Here is a 27106-nt window from a genome sequence, read left to right as displayed (position 1 = left end):
TGTTAAACTTCTCTCTCAGGAACATGGCAGGGGAGAGTCCTTAAAACTATCTGCATATTCTAAGTCTGTATCCTTTATTGTCAGCTTAATATGAGTATTTCTGAGTTGAATGCCAGCTGTTATAAGTCTTCCTTATAATTCTAATGGATTTACCTTCTTGTATCATCTTGGAATACATTACAGTGATACTCTTGAAGTAATGAAGGAAGGGCCACATCCATTTAAATTTGCAGAAGCTGGGTCTGGGGAATTATTATATTTAGTACAATGCTGCTCCATATATTTGCTATTGTAGGAAGTGACAGGGAGTTTTCAAAGAGGAATTACATGTAGGAGAGAACCCAAGACATTCCTTGGGCAGGAATACCCTTCCCCTAAAGAAAGTGAAAGCTTAATGCCTCAAGTCTGCTCTGAATGTTAGAGATCTCGTTAGTGTGTTTCCACTGTGTTTGTATTTTGTTGATCACAAGGGTCACAAAGAATCTTTGCCAGGAAAATGTTAACTCTAATTGAATCCCCAATCCCAGATATGAGGCAGAAGCAGTCTTTCCATTGTTCCTTCACAAATGTGCTATCTCAAAAGCAGTGGTATCACAAAATCACAGACTCTAGACCGGAAATTACTGTTGTAGATCATCTGATCCATTTTGCTTCTGAAAGTGGGGCAAATTCCAGAATCTGATCAAGTTGCTAAGGATTTTTGTTTCAGGATTATGCGCTGTCTTGTAGCTAGTCCCTCAACCTAGGATAAGTCAGCACAGGACATCATCACCTCTGGGAGCACTGCAAAATGATTGTGCATTTTGGTCAAAGCTTGTCAGACTGTACCAGGGACTATGGTGTTGATTGTCTCCAGACTTAACAGCTCTGCCCTGGAGAAAAAACATCCTTGCAGTGATTAAAGAGTTCACCTTTGTCCCTTTGCTGTGTGTAAGATGGCATAATCAATGAATGCCAGATAAGCTTCTGTGCAATCTTGAGGGGACAGATGCAGAGATCTACATGCCACTGACTGGATCTATCTATCTGGCCATCATTCAGCCTACAGTAGTTTTAGGGAAGTAGAGGGTCATGGTGAAGTCTCAGTCCACCTGAGTAGGGACCTGTCCAAGGAACACTCTCATTATGTGTCCATAGTGCAAAGAAAAGCTAAAGAGCTATATTTGCTTTTCCCACCATAGATGAGGGAGTGGTAACCAGCAGTTACTGCCTGGTGAGAGTATGGATAGAACAGGCTTTTGAAAAGATGCCAGGAGAGGTGAGGAGCTATTTCTGGGCAAACTGGCCAGCCATGCTCCCTTTTGAAGCCTCACTAGCAAAGAGGTATTTGGCAGCTGGAAGGTAGGCATGCAGTGGGGCACGAGTGATAATCACACCTCTCTTCACCCAGCAAAGCAAGAGCCACAGTCATGTTTGTGCAAACACCTTTTACACACCAGCAAAAGAATGGGGGCTCCTTACCCCAGTCCAGGACAAGAAGAGAACCATCCCCCAAAACACCTCGAACAGTCCAAACCATCTACTGATCTTCAGCCTAGGCAGTATTCCTGTTCCTCTAAAGGAGGGCTACTACTGTTTGGAAGTGCTCTACGCAAGCTCTTTCCAAACACTCTTCCATTTCCCTCAGGCTGGAAGTCATTTTAGATTTGCCAGCTGGGACTTGGCCCTTGGGCCAATTCCAGCACCTGACCCTAGTTCTTTTGTCAGAGTGAGCTGGCTGATCCCGTGGGACATTCCAGTGTGCCCTGACGCAGGTGGTGCTTGAAAAGGCACTGCCGGACTCTGCAAGGAGGTAGAAAGTGACAGCGTCAAAACTGAGTGGTGGCAAAGCAGGGATCTCCAGCTCCTTCTGATGTTTGTTTCCTGGTGAGTGAGTGGCATGTTTAACAATATTCTTACTGCCTGTGGTGGTAGCAAGAAGTGATACACTAATTGCTTTGCCTATTTCTGGTTTTTGAATTTTAGAATATCTGTGGCTAAAGAGGTAGTTACTCCTGTATCCCAGAAGACTCCCCAAAACAGACACTAATATCTGGATAATCACCCACTCCTAAGTGTCTGAATGCAGAATGAAACTTCTGGTTTAGTATTTTCTGTGCTGCTTATTTTCCAGTGAAAGCAAATTGCCTTTTGATATAGAATACATGGTTTGGTCTCTGGGGAGCCCTGTCTTTGTATTCTTCTTATGCATTATTATTTAAACCTGAAGATCTCAACCAGTAGCCTGAGTGATCGCAGCTGAAGAATGCAGACTGTTCCCAGGAAAAAGGTTAAGGGGAAGAAAAATTGCATTCAGTTCTGTTATGTAACCAAGAAAATAAATTCTTTTGGAGAGGAATAGTGCTACATATTCCTCCTCAAAGGTACTGTAAATAACTAACATAGTTAATTATAGAATTATTCACGACTGGGAACACGGATGTTTGGTTCTCCTTGTTTTACAAAGAAAGAAAAAGGGTCCTCGATATGTTGAGTGCCAACAATTGGAGATTGTTTTTGAACACTGATAATGGAGCAGAGACTGAGGATATGGAGGATTGTCTCATGTACGCTGATGGCAACAGTAAAACAAAAACTAATGGTTTATCTGCAGTCATGGTCATAGCTTTTATTTAAAGCCTGGTTTATATTTCGAGCTCTCGCCAAACATTTGCTTTTGCCAGTTTCTGGATTATTTATCAGCTCAGACTGACATATTAAGTTTTGGGCCTGTGATATAAGTCAGATGCCTAAATTTGGCCTTGTATAGGGAAGAGTGAATTTTCCCAGCCTAACAAGCCAGAACTTGGCCTGTCGAAGGTGTCTGCCGTGAGGGACTAAAGGATTAATGAAGTCTGACTCCTGTCTGTGGAAGCCGCTTTTGAGAGCGATCCTACTCAGTGGTTAGTAAAACAGGGCTGGCAGCCTTTCAGTGTCTGTCTTCAGCAGGGTCACCTCTTTCACAACTACCTGTTACGACTCCATTTCCAGCAGCTTCCACACAACCAGCTGGTCTCAGTGGGTCCCCCCAGCACAACGGGTTAGAGGCATTTGCTCTGGGGGTGGCTGCTTGGGTGGCTAAGCACCATGATTCCCCATGGGAGGGAGGAACCCTGAGCTGTTGTGAGGGGTGTTTCTCCAGGTGTCTCTTCACGTGTCGGCTGTTGTGCATGAATTCACAAGCCCAGCACAGTTGGCACCTGTATTCTCGGTGTAAATGCTGTCCCCCCTCCATCACTCAGTGTTTTATAGGCTGGAGAACTGAAATACTCCTAAGTTGTACTACTGGTCCCATGCAGCTGATGAATTACTGAGGAAGCCTGTGCTTAGCTACAGGACTCCCAGCACGCCTGCCCTTGAGGAATCCAGCTTATACTGCAAGCTGTTCTGGGCACAGCCCGGCTTTGACATCTCTGCGCTGTCCTGGGTGACACCTTAGCTGTCAGCTGTTTGCTTCCCTGCTGCCCAGTGGAGTACGCCAGGTGCTGGTGTGCCTGCAGAGAATCTCCCAGCAGGCTTGTGATGCTGGGAGGACCTGGGGAGGTGGCCCTTGTGGTCTTTCCTTGCAGACACTTCAGGACGCCGAGTGTTTCTTCTATCCCAGCTGCTGGGTACCTGAGGTACTAGCTATCATATGCTTCATCTGAGAAATCTCTTGGCTGGTTTTGTGACCTGTCTAGGGATGGCAGCTAGAAATGCTGGATCCCAGTTTACTCTGCAGTTATGAAGCTATACAAGCATTTGCTCCAAGACACTACTGTCCGTTGTTTGTCCATTACAGAGTCTTTGACTCTAGTGATTTCTTGAACATTTAAATATACTCTTAAGACAGATAACTCGGTCCAAAATACACTTCTGGGAGGAGGCTAAGCAAACTTTCTGTTATGATCTTCAGAGTAGTGATGTGCTTTATATGCTTTATACACATCACTTGGTATACCAGGAGGTCTAGACCTACTGACAATTTCTTTCCTTGCCTGCTATTTAAACATAGTTACAGTTGCTTCTCAGATTTATCACCAGAGATGAAATAATCTCAGTGGTGATGCTGTTGTTTCTCCTCTGCAGTCTTTTCCCTGCAGGATTATTCTCACAGAGTTTGCTGGGTAACTAGAGTTGTGGCTCCTTAAGATAGATGGTCACACCTGTGCTTTGCCACCTGTGATTCCTGAAGACAATGTTGGGATCTCCTTGTTGAGAGTGATAATTCATCAATCTCTGTTGTGGTGTGACAGCAGCTCCTCTCTGAACTTTCATGCATGGGCCTTGGTAGACCTGTCCAGTCTCTGCTTAGACTTTTCAAGACCCAGCAGTACTTTGAGCAGGAAACTTGTGTGTCCTGTGGGAAATGCAGCTACTTGCATACTGGGTGTGTGCCTACACAAACTGTCATAGGCTTGTTGGGGGTCACATGGAGAGACCATGGCTGGGTGTCAGACTGCATGATGAATCAGCTTGCAGGTATATTGGATTACTTGGTAGGCACCTTGCTGCCAGGCTTTTTTGTGGCCTTTCTGTTGGCTGCAGCTTGTCTCTGGGCACGTCTGATCAGACCTGCATCCAGCATGGGAGGTGATGGAGCAGATGGGTGTTACAGTACGAGTGCAGGTGCTGCCCTCAAAGAACACGGATGACAGTGAGGCATGTGCTCAAAGTGAGAAATGCAACAAGTCATCCTACCTGGGGTAGGGTAAAATGTCTCTTCAAGCCAACCCAAACTTCACATCTTCACTCTAGACTCAGCCTCTTCCCTTGAGGAACAGGCCCACTTTGGAAGGATGGATGCACTGCATGCAGTGATGGAAAATATAAGGTCAACAGGCCTATAGGGAATCTGACTTTCTATTTAGTAAACAAATACTTATTAAAAAAAATCCCTAAGAAGCCGTGGTAACCTTATGATGACCTTACTGAGCTGCAGTACATATGGCTGCTTTGTGGCAAGGGTTCTGCAGGCTGCTGTTTTATAGTATTAATGACCTTAGCCCACTTCAGAACAAAAGAAGGCATATTTATTTAATTTTTCATGGTTAACAAGACAGTGTTGCTGAACAGGCTGTCCTAGTATTGTCTTTGAAAATAATGTGTTTTTCTCTTTGGTCGTAAAGAACTCATAACCCTGTTCCGGCCATGCTAAACAATCGGCCTCAGGCCCCAGTTCGGCAAAGCACTTATGTGCTTACTGAAATGCTACTGTCAGTGGCACTTACGCATCTGTTTAAAGTTAGAAATGAAAACTCTAGAATTCGACTGAATCAGGGCTTCGGTGGTAATGCTTTTAATTGTAGTTTAGTCCAATCTTCCCATTGACCAGTAGATGGGGAAAGTGAGCCTCCTTATAGTTACGGTCAAGGTTTTTCTGAATGCAAGGTTAAACTGTAGCCCTCGTTGGCTCTTAGCTCAACAGTCTGCTTTGAACGCGCTTTACCTTTGTACTGTAAGGGTAAATCACTTACTTTGACGCAATTGGACTATTTTCTTTACAAACATGTGTCGTAAACAATTGTTCTATGCCTTGAAATTCTGAGATTTAAAATTATGTTCCTTTCTTTACACAGGAATGGAAACAAATCTTTTGAAGGTTTTGCTGTCCGAAGATGTGGGAATGAGTGTTCCCTCCCCAAAACTAGCCAATAGTTAGGTGTTTACAACACTCACAGGGATGCAAATGATCCAAGTTTTAGTCTCTGGTAGTCTTCCATGTGCCTGTAGAGGGTACCGATAACAAGATCACCTTACCTGCCTTTGGGTCATCTTCTCCAATTCTCTCCTCCAAAAGCTGTTGTCACTTTTATATATTTATCAATGCACCAGACTTGTACAGACCACATGAGTGACCACAGTTGCTGGCCACAGTTGCTTTCTGCCCGCATTTCTGGCTTCCTGCTCACACTTCATGTGACATACTTACTCAAAGAGAAGCTGACTCTCAAAGTAAGTCAGTCCCTGCATACTGCCTGTTATAAAGAGTAAAAGCTTTTTCTCAAACACATAGGAACGTAGTTTCCCTTTAGACACAATCACACCTCTGCATGTTCTTCTACATATTCCCTGACTGTGTTCTGCTTTGTTCTCATTCCTTGGAACTCAGCTTGGTAGTGTGAGCCATGGAACTGGTTGTGTTATTGCAGGCAATATGGTGCAGGTACAAGAACCATTTCCTGCCTTACACTGGGGCGAACAACACCAGTGAAGATGGCCTTATGTAAGGTAGGAGCCTCTGCAGCTGCAGAGCCTGGTGACAGCAGGGACCTTCTGCTTGTCCTCTAGATGAAATATCATTGTTTGGCTAGTTGGGTCTATCTTGCCCTTGTGGAAGCAGCTCCCACTGTTCAGCCTTGAAGAAAAGGTAATGATGTATCTATCCTGATTATATTAGTGTGGGGCAAGCTTCCCGAGGTAGCTGGGTGTAAGGGTGAAGAAAACTGTATCTATATTAAATTGGATAGGTGAGGCAAATACTTGTTAATATAAAATAAAACAGCTTGGCCAAAGATTATTAAAACAAAACAACAACAAAACAACCCAACAAACCCCACTCTTCCTCCTCAAACTTTCGAAAGGTGGAAATGTGATCCTGTCTTCTGAGATATATAGGGAGAGCCTCAGCTTCTGGGCTTTAACTAGTTTGGCACAGGGGTTTATGTGCCACCATCTGTCATTATCTGTTTGTGATAGCCAAAACTTCACTGGGTGGGAGGAAGCATGGAGGAATTCCTGCCTGGATTAGCATGACTTTGTGCTTTTGCTTGAAGCCATTATGTGGTTAAAACCAAGATGGGTAATATTGAGTACAGAGGGGAACAAGGTTTAAGCTGGTAAACTGAGAGCAAGTCCTTTGCAGACAGCAAAAGTAACCAGACTCCACAGATGTCTAAACTGGTTAGATTCTGGCTCACCTTCTCGTAAACTGCAGCATACAGAATATAGGCACTACCTTAACCTATTCTATACTTTGGAGGAGCAATTTGTGTTACCTTTTCCTCGTGTCATTCAAAGAGTGCCCCAGTTTCTCCCTCTTTCACAGCCTTATTAATGCCCTTGGACCTCATCTGTAACACCACCTCCTCCAAGGTGAGCAGTCTGACTCAGACTGGGCTTCTCACAGCCAAATTCCTACAGCCTGCTGCAATCCTGCTGTCATGACTTTCCATTCAGTCTACTGACAGTCCTACAGCAAAAATTCCTTTGGCTCCTGCCACATCTACCTTCACCTTTGAATGTTTTCATCGGCTTACTATGTCTTGAATGAAATTTAAATTCCTCAGTGCATTTTCAATTAGCATTTGCATTTTGTTCACTCTGCATGTTGACCATCCAGCATCCTCCGAGTTCTCCCTTGTCCTCATGGTCTTCCTATTTGTTTTCTTCATATCCTTCCCTGTTCCTGAAAAGATGTTATCCTAATAAGCTGAGCAGTGTTACTAGCTCTCAACCCCCCTACTTTCATACTCTACTTCTGACCTTCCCTCAAGAGCCAGTGATTTTTCTTAGTTTTCTGCTTTGTGGATGGAAAGAACTTTATAAGGCGTGCTGCTCCTGGAGTAGGTATAAAACATGGCTTAGACTGCCCAGGCTCCTCAGGAACATGGGTTGTGACACAAACGCAGCATGAGGCAGCTGGAAACACCTACAGCGTGCGGTAGTTTATACTAAGCCAGCTGTCAGTGACATGCTGGCCTCTGAGGAAAGCTGTGCATGTTGTTAGCCAGAGGTATCTCAGGAGGATTGAGAGTCTGTCTGCTGTTTGGCTCCTCACAGATAGCAGATGTTCCACAAGAAGGTGAAACATGCAATACATGACTGTATTTACTTGAAGCAAATCAGAGCTCAAAAGAAGTCAGTGGTCCAGCCAAGTGTGTTTACTGCTGCAGGAATGCTTTTGTGCTGATGCAGCATCTGAACATTTTGAAAGCATTAACAAAGGTGGGCTAATGCCAGTGTGTGCAGATATATTTGAGCCAGGGTTTTACTGCCTGTTTTGGATACTGCCATTGATATAGCCTGCACTGACTTTGGTACTGCAATGGCTACTTGGCCAAGTATTTCCTTAGCTGCATAGATGGTTTCTGCATCTGGTGCTGAGCTCATGTTGATGCAGCTACATTGGTAACAGGAGCTGAGCAGGCCACTGCATGGCTAGCTCAGGTGGGTACCTGTGAGCTGCAGTCACTTTAGCATAAAGATACGTTTGCCCTATTTTTAGGAGGAAAAAAAAGCCTAAGACCTGGAATGAAGACAAAAGAAAAGTCACAAAGATACATCTCTCCTTTCTGCAGCTTCTTCTGAGGGGAGGGAAATGGAAAAAGTCAAATACTGGCTAGATTATCACTGATGAAAATAGGTTCAGGCTAGGCTGTGTCATATCTGCCCGCTGAGTGAATGTTCAGCTCATGTCTAGTACAGGGGAATGTCAAGTGACCCAGAAGGGTCTCTTTGTGTGCATGCATATTTCCCTCATTGACCAACAGATTTCTGTTTGGATGCTGATTTTGAGATCCAGAGGTCACTTGTTAGTCTTCAGGGGCATACAGATGATGTACCTTTAGCCAACAGAAGGGTGTTAATATAGGGATTTCATATTGTTTTTCTAGTAAAGAATGTCCTCCCAAATAAATATTACCTGGTTCTGGGTATGTGCCAGGGGTTATGCGATGAGTGAGGAGCCAGTAGAACTGCCCCAAACAATTCCAGCAAAGCCCTGGAGACAAATAGCTCCAGGATGATTGGGGGTGGTTCTTCCTCCCAAATATATCCCCAGGTAATTGTGGTTGATGGCTCCTCTGTGAAGGTCTGGTGGTGGTCCTCTACTCACTTTTCCACAACATGCAAAAGGGAGCTATCTCTGAAAAGTCTTGGAATGGACAAACAGCCCATGTCCTTTCAACTGGTGTAATTGTTTTACTGAGAAACTCACATTGTTCCCTTTGCTCAGCTTACTCCTGGTGGTTTTCTGCAGCCATTTCCCCCAAATGACCTTGCTTGAACCAAAGTGAAATGAAAGGCACTACCTACGATCTGCTTTGAGTCCCTTAACTACAAAATGTTTTCAGTCTGTGGAGAGGGTTTTTTCCTCTCTTGTTCTCTCTGCTTCTTGGCTGCCCACAGTGGCAGCCGTATCTGTTTGATTTGAGGAAAGCCTTCCATGTGCTGCGAGTGGCTCCTTCTGCTAATAATTTGTTCTCTGAGCCTGTTGCTGCACAGTATAAATAAATTTCACTGTTTAGCACTTTCCCTTTTTGTGCCCCTGCTGCTGGCAGTGCGTTGACCCACCCTGGTTTGTTTTTCAGATTTATCTGCCTTTGCCTTTCCTATATGAGACAAAAATCAAAGTTTAAATTAACAAAGCTGTATTATTGGTGCATGCTTTGTTTTGGTTGTCTTGTGTTGTACTTAAAGTTCTACATGAAACAGGAATTAAAATGCAGCTGACATCCTGGAACAATATTCAGTTTGGTCAGAGAGTAAGACTTTATCCCACTTCAAGAAATCTAATGGTGAGTGCTGAATAGATGCAGTCTCTGTATAAAAAGCATTCAGCCATCCTGCCATGTAAACTTAGTCCTTTTATAAACTCTCTTAATTTTGGCCATTCTGCATGTGTATGCTGCTAGAATGACCAGGATGTTTAGCACATCAGATCTAGCTTTGCAGTGGTGAATGTAGGTACTGGAAGTTCTCCAGGCATGGTAGTATGCATGCCCTGCAACCTCTAGCTCAGAGTAGGGTAAATATTTAGAGTGGCTGAGCCCAGTTTGGGCTCTGTGCTGTTTTAACTAGATTGTTTCTGCACCACACCAGAATCACTGCTGAGTACATGTACCCCTAATTGGGTATGATGAAGGCCACAGTCATATTTTTCATGTTTCCAAATCTGATGCTCAGAGCACTTGAGATTGTTTTTATTGTGTGATTGTGATTGCATGTGCATTTTAATACAGGGAAAAACAGACTGTAATAGCCTAATGAAGTCCATGGGGTGGTTAAATTTGCCTACTTTCTTGGAAATCTTCATCATTCCTGTCTTCCTTAGGATGAATAAAAAGAATCTATCAACCTAGACAGTATTCTTACTGTGTACATTTGAATCTTTTTATGGCATAAATAGGTTTCACATAACTTAAATCAAGGGTATTTCTGCTTCCTTTTCTACTGATTTCTTCTAAGCAAAGGAGGACATCTCCATGCACAAGGTAAAAAAGGCTAAGAGAAACTAACCCTTTGCGATTTCCATTTTACATATCATCTCTTGGGGTGGGGGGGGGTAGAGGGGATGGAAATGACAGACTTGAAGGAGGGGAAATTTGTCACCTTAACATTGCAAATGATGTGAAACCAGAATGTCCTCCCACCACAGCATGTGTTTGTGGTGGGTAGGCGGGGGAGATGCAGGGAAGAGGTGGTGGTATAAAAATACCTTGTAAAAACAAATGTTTGGCTAGGTGAGTTTGTCACTTCAGTCAGACTAGAGGGGGGAAACCAGACAGACCGGGGGTGGTTGGGGGGAAGAGCTTATGTCACTTCTGCAAGGTAAATAACTAGACAGTGTCGCAGAAATAGCAGTCAAATAATGAGCAGGAGAAGATCAGATATTAAACAAGTAGGTGGCCTAGAAAGTTAAGATGAAGGAGTAAAAGCTATGAAGATCATAAGAAACAGTTAAACATGTGGCAGATACTGAGCAGAAGGGTGAAAAAACCCTGAGATACAGCACACAGACTTGCTAGTAGCCACTCTTCCTGTGCTTTCATGAACTGAGAAGTGTGATATTCTCATTTATCCAGATAATGATTCAGAACTGCCAAGTCAAATGCAGACCAGGGGCTCTATATGGTAACCTGACTGCTAAATGCAGTAACATACTGCTAGCATAGCTCTCCCTGCACAGGATGTTTCTTTCCATGTGCCATATGGAACAGTTTGTACAATCCACAGGGTCCAGTACCATGCAAATGTGAGCAGGCACCAACATGACCACCCACAATGGCAGCGAGGATGGAAAATGACAGTTTGCCTTGTCTTGCTCAGGAACAGTTTGTATGCTGTGGTGTGAGACAGACATCTCCATGTTTTGGGAGCTGTCGGGTGCGGGAGCCGACGGGAAGGAGGGTCAGGAGGCAGGACTGTGCAGTTCATGTTGGTGGTAGCAGCTGTCGGCACTGGGAGGGAAGTCTCCTTCTTATGTGTGATATTTATAGTTTTTATTTGGCTTTAATTGACTTCCGCAGTGCTCAAGAAGGAACCTGGCCCAAGGAAGATTGAGTGTGTGTGACAGAAAAAGAGAGAGAGAAGAGGTGGGGAGAGAGTAGGCTGGTGAGGTGCCCTTTACATCCAGTAATCTGTTATCCAGACGTGTATCACCCTGTTATACAGACACCTTCAGAAGCCACTTTCCTTCCCACTTCTCATTCCCCTGTTGCTTTAATCTCTCAACATTTGAAAGTGGCTTGGATGGATCTCTCCATGGAGAGCTTTGCTCAATCAGACAAAACCTGCCCACCTGCTTCCTCTCTTACTTCACTAGGAAGTGTGCCATTCTCCTGCCTTGGTGGAGACTTTTGGTGATGGCTTATTCTCCATACCCCATGGTGTGGGACCTGCAGGGTATGTCAGCTGAGGCGGCGTGAGCAAAGCTCTGGTGCTGTGCACGAGAGGTCTGTACCTATTGCAAGGACTTTATGGCAACTCACCCCCTCTACTAACAGACTGGCTGGTGAGGCTTCAGAGGGGGACAGGACTGTGTTTAGTGCAGGACAGGTTTCAAGAGTGGCATATGCTATGGCATATGCTTGTTGGTGCCTGATTTCCAGTCAAGGATGGAAGAAAGATCATCTCTTCTCCTCCTCTGACCTAAAGCATGTTGCTGAGGTTTGTTGCACAGGGTGGAACTTTCCACTAGTAGGTGTTTGTACAAATTCAGCTATATCTGGCTATCTTCATATATTGATGTGCAGTCATTTCATACTTGCATTTTACAGAACAGCAACGGGTATTTTCCCCCTTCAACAAATTTCAAAGAAAATGCACTAACAAAACATTGTTGGAGAAACTCTGCACACTCCAGTCAGCAAACTGAAACCTGGAATACCTTCTGACACCCTGTCTGTGCAGCTGCATTGTTGCTTTGTCCTCCAGGGCTGACTTGGAGTAGCTGTGGGGATTAGTAGTCTGAGTTCCCTGACTTACATGCATGTAATATTAATGAAATATTCTGGTGGAAATCTAGCTTTTACATTTCAGATTTGTTTCGTTGCACCAGTTGGTGGATTGAAACTGCCATCACAGCAGCTGCCTGAATATCATGTAACGCAACATGCCTTGATGCCTTGTCATATTTCAGTGTTTGCTCACAGCATGAACAGTCCCAAGCATTGTGTTGGGTTTTTTATGAAGGACCAGAGTCAGTGAAATAGAAGGGATCTTTTTTCCTGCCCTTTCTCACAAACCCTCAATTCTCATGCCTTTCCACTACGCCTTCCTCCCACCACTTTAGTGATCACCATTTTTTACTAGATTTCTGATAAGAAATGCAATATAGAAAGCCTAAGTAGGTGCTTCTGCATATGTCTTACTGAATATACTGAGGTCTTCCTTAATATAGTGAGCATATAATGCTATAGTAACTGAAGAGTGGATGTTACAATAGTGAAAGCCTAGAGATGTACAATTAGTCAAGAACTTTTTTATGGAGATGTTAAAAGTAAAACCTAAAACTTTTCATGCAAATTCAGTACTTGTGATGAAACTCTGAGGAGAGTTTCTTACGTGTAGCATGCAATTTCTGATAAAAGGGGAGAGAAGCTCATTGCAGGGTGTCCAATAATCTGGTTGCTCGGCAATCTCTGAGCTGTACAAGACCAAGTTCTAAGTTCTCAGATGAATTAGAAAAAAATAGGAGTAGGAATTAATCTCTTCAGTACTGTAGATAACTGTCCTAACTTTTGAGTGTCTTAGCTTTCGAGGAGGGTGCAAGAGTCTGATTTCTCTGATTTCTGTGGTTTCTTTGTGTGAATACTCTCTGGGTCCTTGTTCCATTCTAAAATTCTTTTTTTGTTAAAAAAACACCGAACAAAACCCAACAAACTCTGGGATTAAAAGTTTAAGTTTTTTCAAATTAGAAACCTTGTTATTCACCCAGCTAGAATAATAAAAGCTGTAGGTGTCTTGTGAATATGAGGCAAAGAAGAAAATGTGTTATTTCATTGGCTCTGTGTGAGAGCAAAGTCTGGGCTTCATTTAAAAGTAAAATGTAAATATATTTTTGCTAACTTTGGTTTGTGACAGATCAAGATTTGACATAATCTCTTTTTTCCTTGTGAGCTGTTAAAGGATTCAGACCAACTTGAGCGCAATATACCTTTGACAGATGACAGCAGGATTTCATGAACGATTTGTGTCAAGGCGACTGCCCCTTCTCCAGAACCAGCAAGTGGCAATAGCATTTTAAAGGAAGGATATCAGAGAGCAGCTTGCTTTTCTCACTTGTCATCATTATTTGTTTCTCTTCTGGCCGAACCACAAGAAGCAGGTTAAGGATGACACAAACGAGCAACAAATCACGGGGTGGAGGACAGAGCATGTGACAATGCCCTGGCTGTGGTGCAAACATTTGAGCTACGTTTTGAAAGCCTGGATTTGTGTTCAGTAGAGTTCATGAGTGAAAAATAAGAGTCTTTGACGATAACAATCAACAAGCTCAATCTCATTAGCATCTACCCTTCAGAGAAGAGGCTGGAGTGGATCCCATCAAGCTGTGATTTGGTTCAGTGCACTAGGGAAGGTTCCTAGAAGCATTCCCCCAGCTTCTTCACGCTGTGCACTGAGGGGAAAAAAACAACATTTGGCAATTTGTTGTCAATATTTGTATAACTCCTGATGCCACTAAAACTGCATATGCAGGCTTTAAACTAACAAAAACAAAGCCATGGCCAAGCTGGAGAGCTGGATTTGTTTCCATGCGCAATTAGGTTTATTTGTTTAGGTCTCATTTTATTTGCTTTCAGATGACTCAGATAGGAGTATTGCAATCCTTTCAAAGTGAAGTAGTGTTCTGTGTATTTTGGGCATTGGGCTAAGCCAAATGTGGAAAAAATTGGCTGCTCAATAGTATTTTCCTATCCAGAGGTTTTTCAAACTTTTGAGAGGAACTGAAGGAATGTCCCTTCCATGCCAGGCCTCCCCACTGTCCCCCACCCCCTTCACAGCGTCTCTCCACATTATTGTAAAAGAGCACAGGAATTTTAAAACACTCCTCTGTTGTACAACTGTTAGCAACTGCTCTTACTAATTACCTTACTATTATGCTGCATGCTTAAATTCTTGCTGGTGTCATCCGTAGCGTGCTGCTGAGAGTGCCTTTTAACCCATTCCAATAAGAATATATGGATGGTGCACTGCTCAGAATCTCCCATCCTGCTAGACCAGCTCTGGGTTTGCTGAAAATAATTTCCTGCATACATGAAGGATATTTACATTTTGGCAAGTAGCCACGTTTTCTGCTGGGAGTTAGTCACTAACGGCAGATTATTTTCCAATGGACATGCTTGCACGCTATCGGTGTTAAGAAAATTGTCTCAAGTCTCAGTGCCGTGGTGATCCTTTATCTTCCACCTTCAACCTGCAAAAACCAAAACAAAATAGGGTTTTTTCTTGTCTCTTCTTCTGTCTTATATGAGTAGGAGGCAGTGGCCTTTAATTGGTGCTTTAGGCACCACGGTGTTTTGTGGGACACTTTTTTGTTGTCTTTGTTTTCTTCTGATCATTTTGCTTCTAGAAATGCCTTCTTGAGTGCTGTTTCAGAAAATGTAGACAGTAAGAATAAATCCACATTTATTCCTATTTCCATGAAATAAAAAGGTTAAAGGATTTTCTACACTCACCAGAAGTATGCATCTGATTTATGGCCTTCCTTATTGCTCTTCCCACTCACACTCATAAAAGAAATATAGTAACAAAGGCTAATAGACAATCTATTTTAAAGTTTGTCCTGATAAAACCAAACTGGAACTTTATTCAGTCTTAAATGTCAATTCTAAAATTTGGAATGTTTTTATAATCAAGAACAATAAACGTGGAAAGTCTTTGTGGAATGGAGCTGCTGCTCAGCACACTGCTGGCCCAGTGCTGCACACACACTTCAGGGACAGATGGAGTCTGCACATCACATAGTCTTCCCTGTGCAATAGCTTGCTCTGCAAGACTGCTTGGCCCCAGGAGGGACTGAACAATGCTTAGGATATGTGATTTGTTGTTTTATTTTGCTTTTAAGAGGATATGAACCCAAAATATACCTATGAAAAATGACCAAATTGAGATGGGATGTATATCTTCAAATACAGTAAAGAAAAAAAAAAAAAGCTATAAATTTCCAAGCCTGTGATAAAAACTAGAAGTAATAAGGTTGGAAAATAGATTGGATGGTGTCTAGAGACCTGTTCCATGCCTGTGATGCTTTGTTTCTCTCCCTTTAGCTGTGGAGAACTGAGACTGTCAAAATAGATAAAACCCATTTAGTGGCCTTACTTAAACATGGTATCACTTTATAACACCTTCAGGGCATTTCAACGTTGTGCCTGGAAAGTCTCCAGCTACTCTCACAATGCAGTCCAGTGCGCAGGCTGCAAACCTCCTGCCCTCTCTCTGCATGCATCATTTTGCTACATGCAATTCTTCAGGTCTAATCGAAGACTGAATGGAACTATGGACTTCACTGGGAGCAGGGAGAGGGGGCTGCATCAGGACCTGTCAGAGCTCATATTCTATGGGCTAGTGGTAAATATTCAATTTCATTATCAAAGTATGCTGTTGATGCAGGACACTTAATTTGACTTCTGTTGACTTATAAACATAAAATTAGATTTTTTACACTGCAAATGTGGAGCCATTCCAGATGCATATGCTTCAAGAACACATGAAAACATAAAACCAGTACACTATATTATAGCTCCCTCATCACATAAGATACTTCCTACATTAAACTGATTTTTACCATGTATGGGCTCCTTTAGTTGCCATGTACAATTAACTGGTAAGACAGACTTTTTTTGGCATGTTATATGTACCTTTTGCTTTTTTACTTATACCACATTGCAAGCTACAGCTGGGCAGGTTGTGATTTCAGCTTAAGATGTTTTTACCCCTTCCTTCCTGCAGATGTGTAGGTGTGTGTAGGCAGATACTTGCTGATGTCTGGCTCGTAATTCAAATATAGAGACTTGAGGGCTTACCGCCATTTCCTGGTGTGCATTACAGGTGAGCCTGCAAGGGGAAGGAGACCCTGGGGAAGAAAACTAAGAGAAAAAGACTTTAAGATCTAAAAGCATCAGCCTTGAAGTTACAAGGCAGAGTTAGGACATGGAAGGAAGGCAGACTGAACTTTCTCTTCCAGGTGAAAAGGGACCTGAAAAGTTTAGGACTAATTAAATCTTATGGCAGTGACAGTCACAGGTAAGATAGTGCACACATTAGGTTTCTGTTATGCTATCCCTCTGTTCTTTTCACTAAGACAGAGTGAGACAAGTCTGTATCTAAATGTAAGCTCCTGTTTGATTTCAGAGTACAATAACTCACCTTGAAACATTTCTGGTGAGGTATAAGTAAATCTCATGGTCTGGATGATACATACATGCTTTTCATCTGTTATGAAGTATTACCTTTTAGCTGAGGTGGCTACCAGCCATGAAGGAGTAACTTAGACCACTTGAATATTAAACATACCTTAATCAGTAATGACAACACCAAACGCTGGGAAGCATGAGGGGGAAGAAGGATGGGGGGAGATGAACCACCAGTGGTGCTCTGAGGACTGAGGAAGACTCTGGGGGCTCGGAGCATACTCTGTCCTGGTATCCTCTGACACTGTTTTTTTCTCCATATCTGAGGCTTGATGCACATAATTTGCCTAAGTAAAACAGAGGAGAAACTTCTGACTGTTTGGACCTACAGGTGCTACTGTCAAAAAACACTTTTATCCCCCACTCATGCAGATCAAGCTGTCATCCAAAAATCAATTATTTTGATAACCTACTTGATTGCTTCTTTGTGATGTTTCACTTTCTACCAATACTCTTTATTACCTTATCCTGTTAATTTTGAACAGGACTTTCAATTTGGCTATGATTAATAACCATTATGTATATTATGATTAATAAACCATTATTTACATTATGATACACGTTTACTTACTGCTGCATTTCAAAAAGTTAAAGTTGCTGGTTTTTAACTTTATACTCTTCAACAAAGTAACACATATCAGGCATCTTCATTCCAGCAAATTTTTCTGTGTGGCTTTTCTTGTTATTGCTCACTTCCTTATACGTGTATCTATAGCTATGTGGTCACTCAGCAGCAGATGGGAGCTCCCTCTGCTTGTGCTCTGAGCTGTGACTGTAGTTAGCAAGGTGCAGAGCCCAACTCATAAACTTGCAGCTGTGGCTTAACACTTCTATGGCTACATAGCTTCCAGTCAGCCCTGAGCGCCGAAACATCTGTTGGCAATGTACTTTGTAAATAAGCCCTGAGTGAGTCAGTGTAGTGGCTTCCTAGACAGAGGAGTATTATACAATTAAGTAGTACATGGAAGTAACGTGTTTCTGCCACAGGTAGCACAGGTTTGAGTCAGAAGTCCAGTAGAGCTAAATGATGTCATGTATGCAGGTCAAGTGAACAAGATCACATTTGCAGCATTGAACAATAAGGCACAAGTGAAGGTAAAACTGCAGGTTGTGAGACCACAGGGTTGCAATTTGAGACAAACCTTCAGACAGATGAGGAGAAAATGGCACCACGCAGGACAAGAAATCTTCTGACCCTTCTGAGCTGACATGCAAAGCAGAATCACTGGAGAAAGCTCTAATTCATGGTATTTGCCCTTTCTTCCCTCCATGACTCCTTACTATCACTCTGAAGAGTGAGTGGGGCAGGGGACTAAAATTGTGAAGGTAAATGGCACCATGATACCTGCCAGCCATTTGCAGAAAAGCCAGTGTGCCAGAGAGAAACACAGGTCTGTAGTACAAAACATGCTTATATGAGGGGGTGAATCTGGGGGGTATGAAACTGCGCCACTATTTGACCATGCAGGGCTGAGCTCTCACTTCCATGTGAGAGGGGAAAATCCTTGTGATTGCATGTTAAGGCAAAAATCCATCATTTCCACCCTGCTTTCATTCACCTCTTGCTAGCTTTATGACTAAGAGTCTCTCTCTGTTGTATCTCGTGCTTCCTCTGTCTCTTGCTACGTTTCTTCTTCCCAAGCATCCCATTGAGGCACTGTGTAGAGCCTGCACACCCTTGCCAGAAGCTGCAGCAGTCCTTGGGAGCATGTGCTGTGTCTCTTGCCTGCCCTGTGCACAGCCATCTGTAAATATCATCCAAGCCCACTCCTGCACCTGCTTTAATCGCCTGTGTGCTTGCTGAGGGCCCGGCTTTCCAGAGGAGCACGTGTGACAGCTTTGCATTGCTTTTGGGACTCAGATGTTCTCTCACAGTCTCAGTATTTGTCAAGGGGACAATCTTCTCAAGAAGTGTTATTCCAAACTGACCCTTTACTTCAGGGTCTGTAGGGGTTCAACACCTGCTGATCTCATGTAGGGATGCTGGCCCAGGCGCAGTGGACCATGACCACTAGAATGGCCATTTCCAGCAAACCATAGTTGAGCAGCCGCTCTTCAGTCGCCCTTACCATCCCACAGATTTCCAGTTAAAAGCAAAAACAGAGCTGTCTGCAATGAAATGTACCACTTGCATAGCAATTGCTGCACTAAAGGACATTCACAGAAGTAAATGAAAGCCATGCTGGTAGCTGTTGCCCCTTTACAGCAGCTTCAAGAGCTCTTTCTGTTTTCCTCAGCTAAAATGATGCCAGGATGCTTTTGTTGCTTGACAGGCTGCTGACAAGAGCCCCCCCTTTGCCTACTGCCGATGGTGGTCCTGCTTACCACTGCTGGGCCTGGCAGCTGGGGTCTGCCCCACCGCCTCAGCCAGGAGCAGGCAGGGCAGCCCTGGCTCCAGCCATCAGGCACCTTCCTATGGACGGGCTGAGGCCGGGCCAGGACACGGGGCAGGGCATGGCTGTGGGGAACTGGTAACTGACCCTGCTGTGGTGACATCGGGGAAGGGACTGATGGCCCCCCCAGGGGAGAATGAAATGGGGCCCTGGGCAGGGTGGGGAGCCCCAGGGGCTGGCAGGGCCCCAAAGGACGCTGTGGCTTTCCGGTGCCAGTGTCACCCCGCGCAGGAGCCGGCGGCACAGCACGTGCAGGCCGTGGGGCTGAGGGTGAGCACACCTGCCTGCTCCAGGCCAGACCTCCCCAGGGCCTCCTCCAAGTCATAAACCTCAGACTTAATCAAATACTGGGTTTTAATGCTTCTGCCAGAAGAGGGTGACTGCTGGATCTGGCTCTTTTCCTGGATAGCTAGAGAAGCCTTAGTAATGCTGATGTCTCCTGGGTGTAGCCAGACAAAACTATCATCTGGCCAGGCAGTAAACAAAGCCATTTGTTAAAGGTGAGTGCAAAATCTCAGCACGGGCCTGGCCTTCTGTCTGTAACCGAAATGTTTATCCCATTTGTGTTCAAGTCTCCCTGCAAACTGGAGTAAGTTTATGCCTCAGCAGAGCACTTTCAAATGGAAACCCAAGGAGAACATCAAGCACTCAGCATCTGAAAAGTCACCTCACAGAGAGGCAGCCATCTGTAAATGGGTAAAAGGGTCCCAGTGCCAAGGTTAGTTTCCAGCAGGTAAGAAGGAACTGGGAATAACCTGCTGCTTAACAACCACTAAGGAAAAGATGGCATGATAGCAGAGGCTTCAGTTTATTTCAGAGGCCTGACTTTTGCCTCCGTGCTTATGGCAATATTCTTCTTTTGTGCAATGTTTCCCACCTGAGCAACAATGCTGTTAAGGAAGAAATGGTAGTGTTGATGAATTATTTGGTGTTAGCTTTCCAGTCAGAAAAGTGAGAAGAGATGCATTTGTCATACTGAGGTGATGTCACTTTGGGACGGGAATAATGTTTTTGGACTACAAGATAATTAATGTCTGCTACCCCTAAGGGTTTGATTAAACTATCAAGCACCAAGTGACATCTTTGCCACATGACACTTCTTTGGAAACCGTAAGCACCAGAACAGCATTTCAGCGTATACTTTGGCTAACGTGGAGACATTGCTCCTCCCCAGGGCTGAATTTGTCATGACTCCTGGGCGGTGAGGAACCTTTGGTCTCTTGAAATAGGTTGTTTCCTTTTTTTGAGAGAAATAAGAAGACACAAGCTAGGGATTAATAAATATTTTGCATTCCACAATCAGCATCATGGAAGAAACTCTATTAAATTATATCTTGGGGGAGTTGGTCGATGAGAAAATGAACATGAGCTGGCTTCAGTGTGCGCTCGCATCCCAGAAAGCCAACCGTATCCTGGGCTGCATCAAAAGGAGCGTGACCAGCAGGTCGAAGGAGGTGATCCTGCCCCTCTGCTCTGCTCTTGTGAGACCTCACCTGGAGTATTGTGTGCAGTTCTGGTGTCCTCAACAGAAAAAGGACATGGAACTGTTGGAACAAGTCCAGAGGAGGGCCACGAGGATGATCAGGAGACTGGAGCACCTCCCGTATGAAGACAGGCTGAGAAAGTTGGGGCTGTTGAGCCTGGAGAAGAGAAGGCTGCGTGGAGACCTCACAGCAGCCTTCCAGTATCTGAAGGGGGCCTATAGGGATGCTGGGGAGGGACTCTTCGTCAGGGACTGTAGTGACAGGACAAGGGGTAACGGGTTAAAACTTAAACAGGGGAAGTTTAGATTGGATATAAGGAGGAAATTCTTTCCTGTTAGGGTGGTGAGGCACTGGAATGGGTTGCCCAGGGAGGTTGTAAGTGCTCCATCCCTGGCAGTGTTCAAGGCCAGGTTGGATAAAACCTTGTGTGGGATGGTTTGGTGTGAGGTGTCCCTGCCCATGGCAGGGGGGGTGGAACTAGATGATCTTGAGGTCCTTTCCAACCCTAACTATTCTATGATTCTATGATTCTAAATACTTTTTTTGCTGTAGGTGTTTTAAACGCAGATAACTAATGTTGGCACCAGTAAAGTTCCTTTAACTGAAGGAATTACACTGATAAAGAGTGACAAACACCCACCTTATACCAAAGGGATGGTGAAGGAAGACAGAAACATCAGCAAAAAGGGGAAGGACATACAGGTGAAAGAAAAAAGAAGTCACACTAATATGGGAGAAAAGCAGACAAAGCAATTGTTAGGAAATTAATCAGGGAATTATCCCGACATACTGGAAATCTCTCCGTTCCGCAGGCAAATGGACCCTGCTGTGGTAGATAAAACTGTCCTAGCTTCTAACACTTTACTTCTAATAGGTAAAATCTGTCCAGATCCTCAAATGTCTTCAGCCACCTTGTCCAAGTTCATGCAAGTGCTGTGCAAGAAAAACCCATGCACGCTATAGCTCTGATACAGTAGGGAATACAGCAGGTGAAAAAAGAGAAAGCTAATTAAAACTAAATATTAGAATGTTGTTGCAGTCCCATCATGGAGATTGATGAAAAATTAATTTTCATTTAAAAATAAAGGGCAAACAGTTGTTTTTTATATTACTAATTTTTTCTTCCTTTTAAGAAAGATGCCAAAAAATTTTATAATGTTCAGCTGTCTTCCCATACATTGAGCTTATTTCCTGCTCTGTAGCTTCATGACTTATAAGGACATCACAGGCATGATGCTTTGTTGCTCCATAAGTTTCCCAATTGGAAGGAAGTTTCTTGAGTAAGTGAAACAATAGACATGAAAATAATAAAGGAAGGAACATCCCCATAACTTGACTAAACTTACTGCATTCCAAACAGGGTGAAGTGAGCAAAAAACCCCAAACAAAATCCAATTTGAAATATTTTGTTGGACTTTATTTTAAAACTTTCTGTGAAAAGATTCAATAGATTTTTAATTTTTTTTATCCTCAACTTCTTTTGGGTGAAGCTGAATTTTCAGGATCCAGACCTTCTACTGGCTGTAATATTTGATCGTTGTTAGAAAACTTCAGGCTTGGATTCCTGAGACTGTTTCGTTCACCTGTATCAGCCAAAATGCCAGAGAAACAATTTGGGCATGCAGGGCCCAAACAGAAAGTGTTTAAAATGTTGCCTCATCATTCAGAACATGAAGATCAAGATTTATTTCCTTCTTTTTCACATGCTGCAGGAGAAATTGTCTCCAATTTCAGTGATCTTGAATAGAAATCATTTTGCTGGCATAATGTGGAAACCAGAGAAAATATGAAATAAAAGGTGTTGAGTCAAAAGCTATAGTTAACTGAACAAGGTATTACAAAGTTGTCCTTAATACGTTCCACTTTTATTTAAGTTTTATTAAATAATTATGTAACCTGATGCCTTTGTTTTATTTGTTTTACGGATTTGTGTGTTTCTTAGCTTGCTAGGGCATGGGATTGGAAAATCTCATGGAATTTGTCATGGCTTCAAGGAAGGAAGTAATTCTTTTCTGGAGTCAAGTTCCATGTGTGACAGAAAATGTTTGTATATTCTCTCCCTCAGTGAACTTACTCGTGTTGAAAAAGAAACCTATGAACTGCAGTGGTTTTAGCTAGAGATATGAACTCGTACCATTAGTACCAGGAACAATAGTGAGCACCCTCCATCTTTGTTCAGCTGTCCCTGTACTTTATGTCCCTGTGCCAGTCACTTTGCCACTATATTGCATTATTCTGTAGAAACCTGATTCATAGTTCTTGGAACAGCTGCCTGAAGCAGCAATTTATGGTAAGTCCCGGAAGATTCAGTAAATATAGTAAAGTTCAAAGGCCCACCATTTTTTGGAGGTAGGTAGAATGTAATATTTCTGGAACTTTTACACTTTTAAACAAAGGCTAAACATCCAGTTCAGTATTGGCAGAACTTCCTGCTGAGGTCTGGCAAGATAGCTGTGATTGAAATAAGATTTTTATGCCATACCTGTGGAGACTCAGCAACACATAAGAGGAAGTGATGGCACTGCTTTGGTGGCAGTGGTGCCCTATCTCATTCAGACAAGAAAACCCTTGTGGCACATGTGGAAGGAAAATTAAAGCTCACCTGAGGAAGCACAGCTTTTCAGTTTCTCTTACGACTGCTACCAGGTAGAGATGAATTGTTTGAGGAATTTGAAAGTGTAAGTTGGATGCAAGACATCAAAAAGAGCAGGGAGGCATTTATGTTCTCACATGACAACCTAGTTGTGTTATTGCTGTGAGTGACTTATAGCTTTTCCTAAGTAAAAGAGAACAGTAATTTGGTTTTTGGAGACTGATTTCTGTTGAGGAGCTAAGGGATGGCAGTTTCCACCTCTGGGTATCTTATCAGCAGGAAGAAGAATGTGATAATACGCAAAACTTTGTAGGAGTCTCTGTGATTCTCTCTAGGCAGCCTGTTAGAGAGCAGTGAAATGTTTTGGATTATTAGAGTTCTTGAAGTATGAAGGAATTATGTGAAGTAGTGAGATTTCACTTTTATACTTTCCCTATAAAATGTATGCTTACCTTAGTAAAGCAGAAGTGAAATGCATGTTGCCAGAATATTTAAGAGCTCTGAACTTCACAGAATCAACCAGGTATTTGTTCGACACATATGGTAGACCTGAGGTGTGTCTCTTGTGTCTGCTTTTGCACTGTTGAAAACATTCCCAGACTTCACAAACAGGGACTATCACCTGGTCAGTAATATTCTCAGAGGAGGGTAGACAGTGGGATCTGAAGCTGCAGTCTGGTTGCTATGAACTGTTACTGCTGGCAACCCTGTATGTGAGATTTATAGGTGAATGTCCTACCCACAGCTTTGGGAATTCATTTTTCTCGTGCTTTATTAATAAACTGTCTTACTTTTGCTGAAGGAATTTATAGCAATATGGATTGTTATTGTTAGTACATTGAAGAGCATGGAGACTTTTGAAAAAGACCCACATCTTTTATTAAGTGATGAAGAAGAGTGTATGGAGAGCTGGGGTGGAAGGTAAGGCTGCAAAGTATATCACATCTGGGGGTTTTTTTTGAGTATTGGTGAGACTTCTTGTGCCCTTTGCTGAAATATTTCCTGCTGGACACTTAAATGGAAGTGTTGTGGTCTAAATGGACCTTGTGTCTGAGTGGATCTGGCAATTCCTATGTTAAACGTTAAACCATTTCTGGAATATACAAATAAAGGAGCAGATAGATTGCAGAATGCTATTAAAATTATATCAATTTCTTTCCATAATCCTTTAAAGGTGTGGAAATGAGGTTAAAGATATTCACAGAGTTCATGGTTTATTTCATCCTGATTTGTTATTATATTGGAAAAACAAGTTACCAAGTCAGTGTTCTAATCATTTTTTTCCTTAGCTGTTGATAATTCCTTGATCATGTTGCTTTTGGAAGCCTTTATGCTTTACTCACAGTCTGGAAATCATTCTCAGTTTCCAAACGTTGGTCTCAGACCATCTTGCTTCTGTAAAGTGGTGCCTTGCTTCAATTTATTTCTCAGACTGATAGGTTACGTGGAAGTTCCCCTCACGTGGCATCTCACCACTGCCCTAGTGTGTGTGTATTCTTGGAGCAATCACCACATTGCAATATAAGAAATGTTACAACCATTACTGAAGCGCTTAAGCATTGCACATTGAAATACTAAATATGCTGAAGAAAGCATTTCAGCTTCTTTTTTAAAGATCTGGAATACAAAGCAGCCATCTCCTGCTAGTACTACAATTAGGATCATAACATATTCTAAGACTAGATTTTTCAGTTGACTTGAAGTGGCTTGTGTTAGTACTTAATTTTTAAACAGTTTGGTTTAGTCTTTTTTGCTTTATTAGTATCTTGCAGCAAACTATACTACGTGTTCATCACAGAGCAACTAGAGATCTGGGACAGAGGGTCAGGAGGAACAGATGTGGCTTTGTAGTTGCAGGTTAGAAGTTCATTCAAGTGGGAGGGAAAATAGCTATGTGTCTCAATGGGAAACAGCAAAATAGGAAAGGGGCAGCAAGTCATACATGTCTCCAGAATGCCTTGCATCTATAGGATGCAGCTTTCTCTGAAGGGTGGCTTTTCTGCTACTCTGAATTTCCAAAAGGCGCAGAAAGCATTAATCTGAAACATGAAACCAGGCCCAAGGTCCTAAGCCACACTAAAATAGCAGTGTTGTTTCATTTTCCAGCTGAGTAATTACTCCTCGGAGCCAGGGAGAAGGAGGGGCTTGGAATGCCACTTGGAAATGACTTCCCCCACACACACCTCCACATTTTTTTAAAGACTTTCCATGCAGTGAAGTCAGTGCTTAATTCTGAGGAGCACACAAATGGTGATTAGTATACAGTATGCATGAGGAGTACCTCTTCAGAACTGCTGGGGGACTGCTTAAAATAAAATAGAAGCAAAAGGGGAAAAGACATTTTAGATTCCAGGTTGTCAAATCACAGAGACACATTCAAGGTCCATTCCAGTTGTTCTGTATCAACAGAATGGTGCAGATACACAGGCTGTTGCTCTTCATGTTACTATTCTTAGGATGGTCCATGTCAAAAATGATAGGGTACTCTCCAAAACTAGGAAACATTAAATTTCATGATATCCACCACAAAACTGAGAAGTATTTAGGGTACTCAGCTGAGAAACTCACTTTCATAATATTGTCCTTTGGCCGCTCTGTTCTTGACCACCTTCTTTCCACACGAGTAAAAAGAAGCGTTCCTATTCCTTCAACTTCTCCCTTATCTAGTTACCATCACTCTTTTATCTGACTGCCTATGTTCCTGGCTTTATTTCTCCTCAATATAGAACTTACCTATTATAGAATCATCATCCTGGTTGGAGGGGACCTTAAAGATCATCTAGTTCCAAGCCCCTGCCAAGGGCAGGGGCACCTCCCACTAGACCAGGCTGTTCAAAGCCCCATCCAACCTGGCCTTAAACACTTCCAGGGATGGGGCAGCCACAGCTTCTCGGCACAACCTGTGCCAGTGTCTCACCACCCTCACAGTAAAGAATGTCCTCCTAATATAGAATCATAGAATAGTTAGGGTTGGAAAGGACCTCAAGATCATCTAGTTCCAACCCCCCTGCCATGGGCAGGGACACCTCACACTAAACCATCACACACAAGGCTTCATCCAGCCTGGCCTTGAACACCTGTTTCAGATAGAAGCCATTCTGTTTTGTCCTATCATTAGATCTCCTTGTAAAAAGTCCTTCTCCAGCTTTCTCGTAGGACCCCTTTGGGTATTGAAAGGCTCCTCTAAGGTCTCCTTAGAGCTTTCTCTTCTCCAGGCTGAACAACCCCAACTCTGCCTGTCTTCATAGGAGAGGTGCTCCAGCCCTCTGATCATCTTCATGGCCTCCTCTGGACTCTCTCCAACAGGTCCATATCCCTCTTGTGTAGGGGGCCCAGAGCTTAATTCCAGGTGGGTTCTCATGAGAGCAGAGCAGAGGGAGAGAATCACCTCCCTTGACCTGCTGGGTATGCTTCTTGTGATGCAGCCTGGGATACAGTTGGATTTCTGGGCTGTGAGCATACATTGCTTTACATTGCAGGTACCACAGGCAGTGTCACCTCTTTCCATATCCAGCATTTGATGGCTTATTGCCCCCCTGCATATGGCTATGTACGGGAGTTATCAGGCTTCTCTGGTGGTGGTAGCTTGAGTGGCAATAAAGACCGTCTCTGTTCTGTGTCCTGATGTGAACCCTGACTGCGAGAACTCCAGAAAGCTGGCAGTTGTACGCTGTTGGCACTTTCTGGTTACTCTGTTTTTAATAGTTTTGCCCAGAAATAAGATGGCAATTGCAGAGATCTTCAGAGGATAGTGTTTCCTTCCTGAGGAGTTGAAAACCTACTTATTTTTCAAGGAGCATGATAGGTGGATCTCTCTGACTGAGGCACTGGCTATTTTCATCTTTGGCAGACAAACGTCTTCTGCACTGTTACCAATGCAGAAAACCACAGAACTGTTTCATAGTTTATGACTCCGATTTTTTACCACTTTTCTTGAGCTTTGCCATATGGATATGGGATGGAATCATCCAGAAGTGATGAAACAGGTAGTGGTATCTGTTGGAAGATGAAGCATTTTTTTCCTGTGCAGGTTTACTTGATCTT

At 43.1% G+C, this 27106-nt stretch overlaps 1 protein-coding gene across 2 annotated transcripts in view; it reads left to right on the top strand.

The window, feature by feature from the left end:
- Positions 1-1791: 1791 nt before the first annotated feature.
- RBPJ (recombination signal binding protein for immunoglobulin kappa J region) overlaps positions 1792-27106 on the top strand; it is a 139951-nt gene continuing 114636 nt past the window's right edge. The window contains exon 1 of one of the 2 annotated variants that reach the window (XM_065699460.1): positions 1792-1866. In XM_065699460.1, coding sequence (XP_065555532.1) covers positions 1853-1866 — 14 coding nt within the window. In that variant the 5' untranslated portion in view covers positions 1792-1852. The remainder of the gene's footprint in view (positions 1867-27106) is intronic. The other variant, XM_065699467.1, reaches the window with a different exon arrangement.

The sequence above is a fragment of the Lathamus discolor genome, chromosome 1, assembly GCF_037157495.1.
Source record: "Lathamus discolor isolate bLatDis1 chromosome 1, bLatDis1.hap1, whole genome shotgun sequence".
In the NCBI taxonomy this organism is placed as follows: domain Eukaryota; kingdom Metazoa; phylum Chordata; class Aves; order Psittaciformes; family Psittacidae; genus Lathamus; species Lathamus discolor.
Note: the sequence above shows the minus strand (reverse complement) of the source record. Positions and strands in the feature narration are given on the sequence as shown.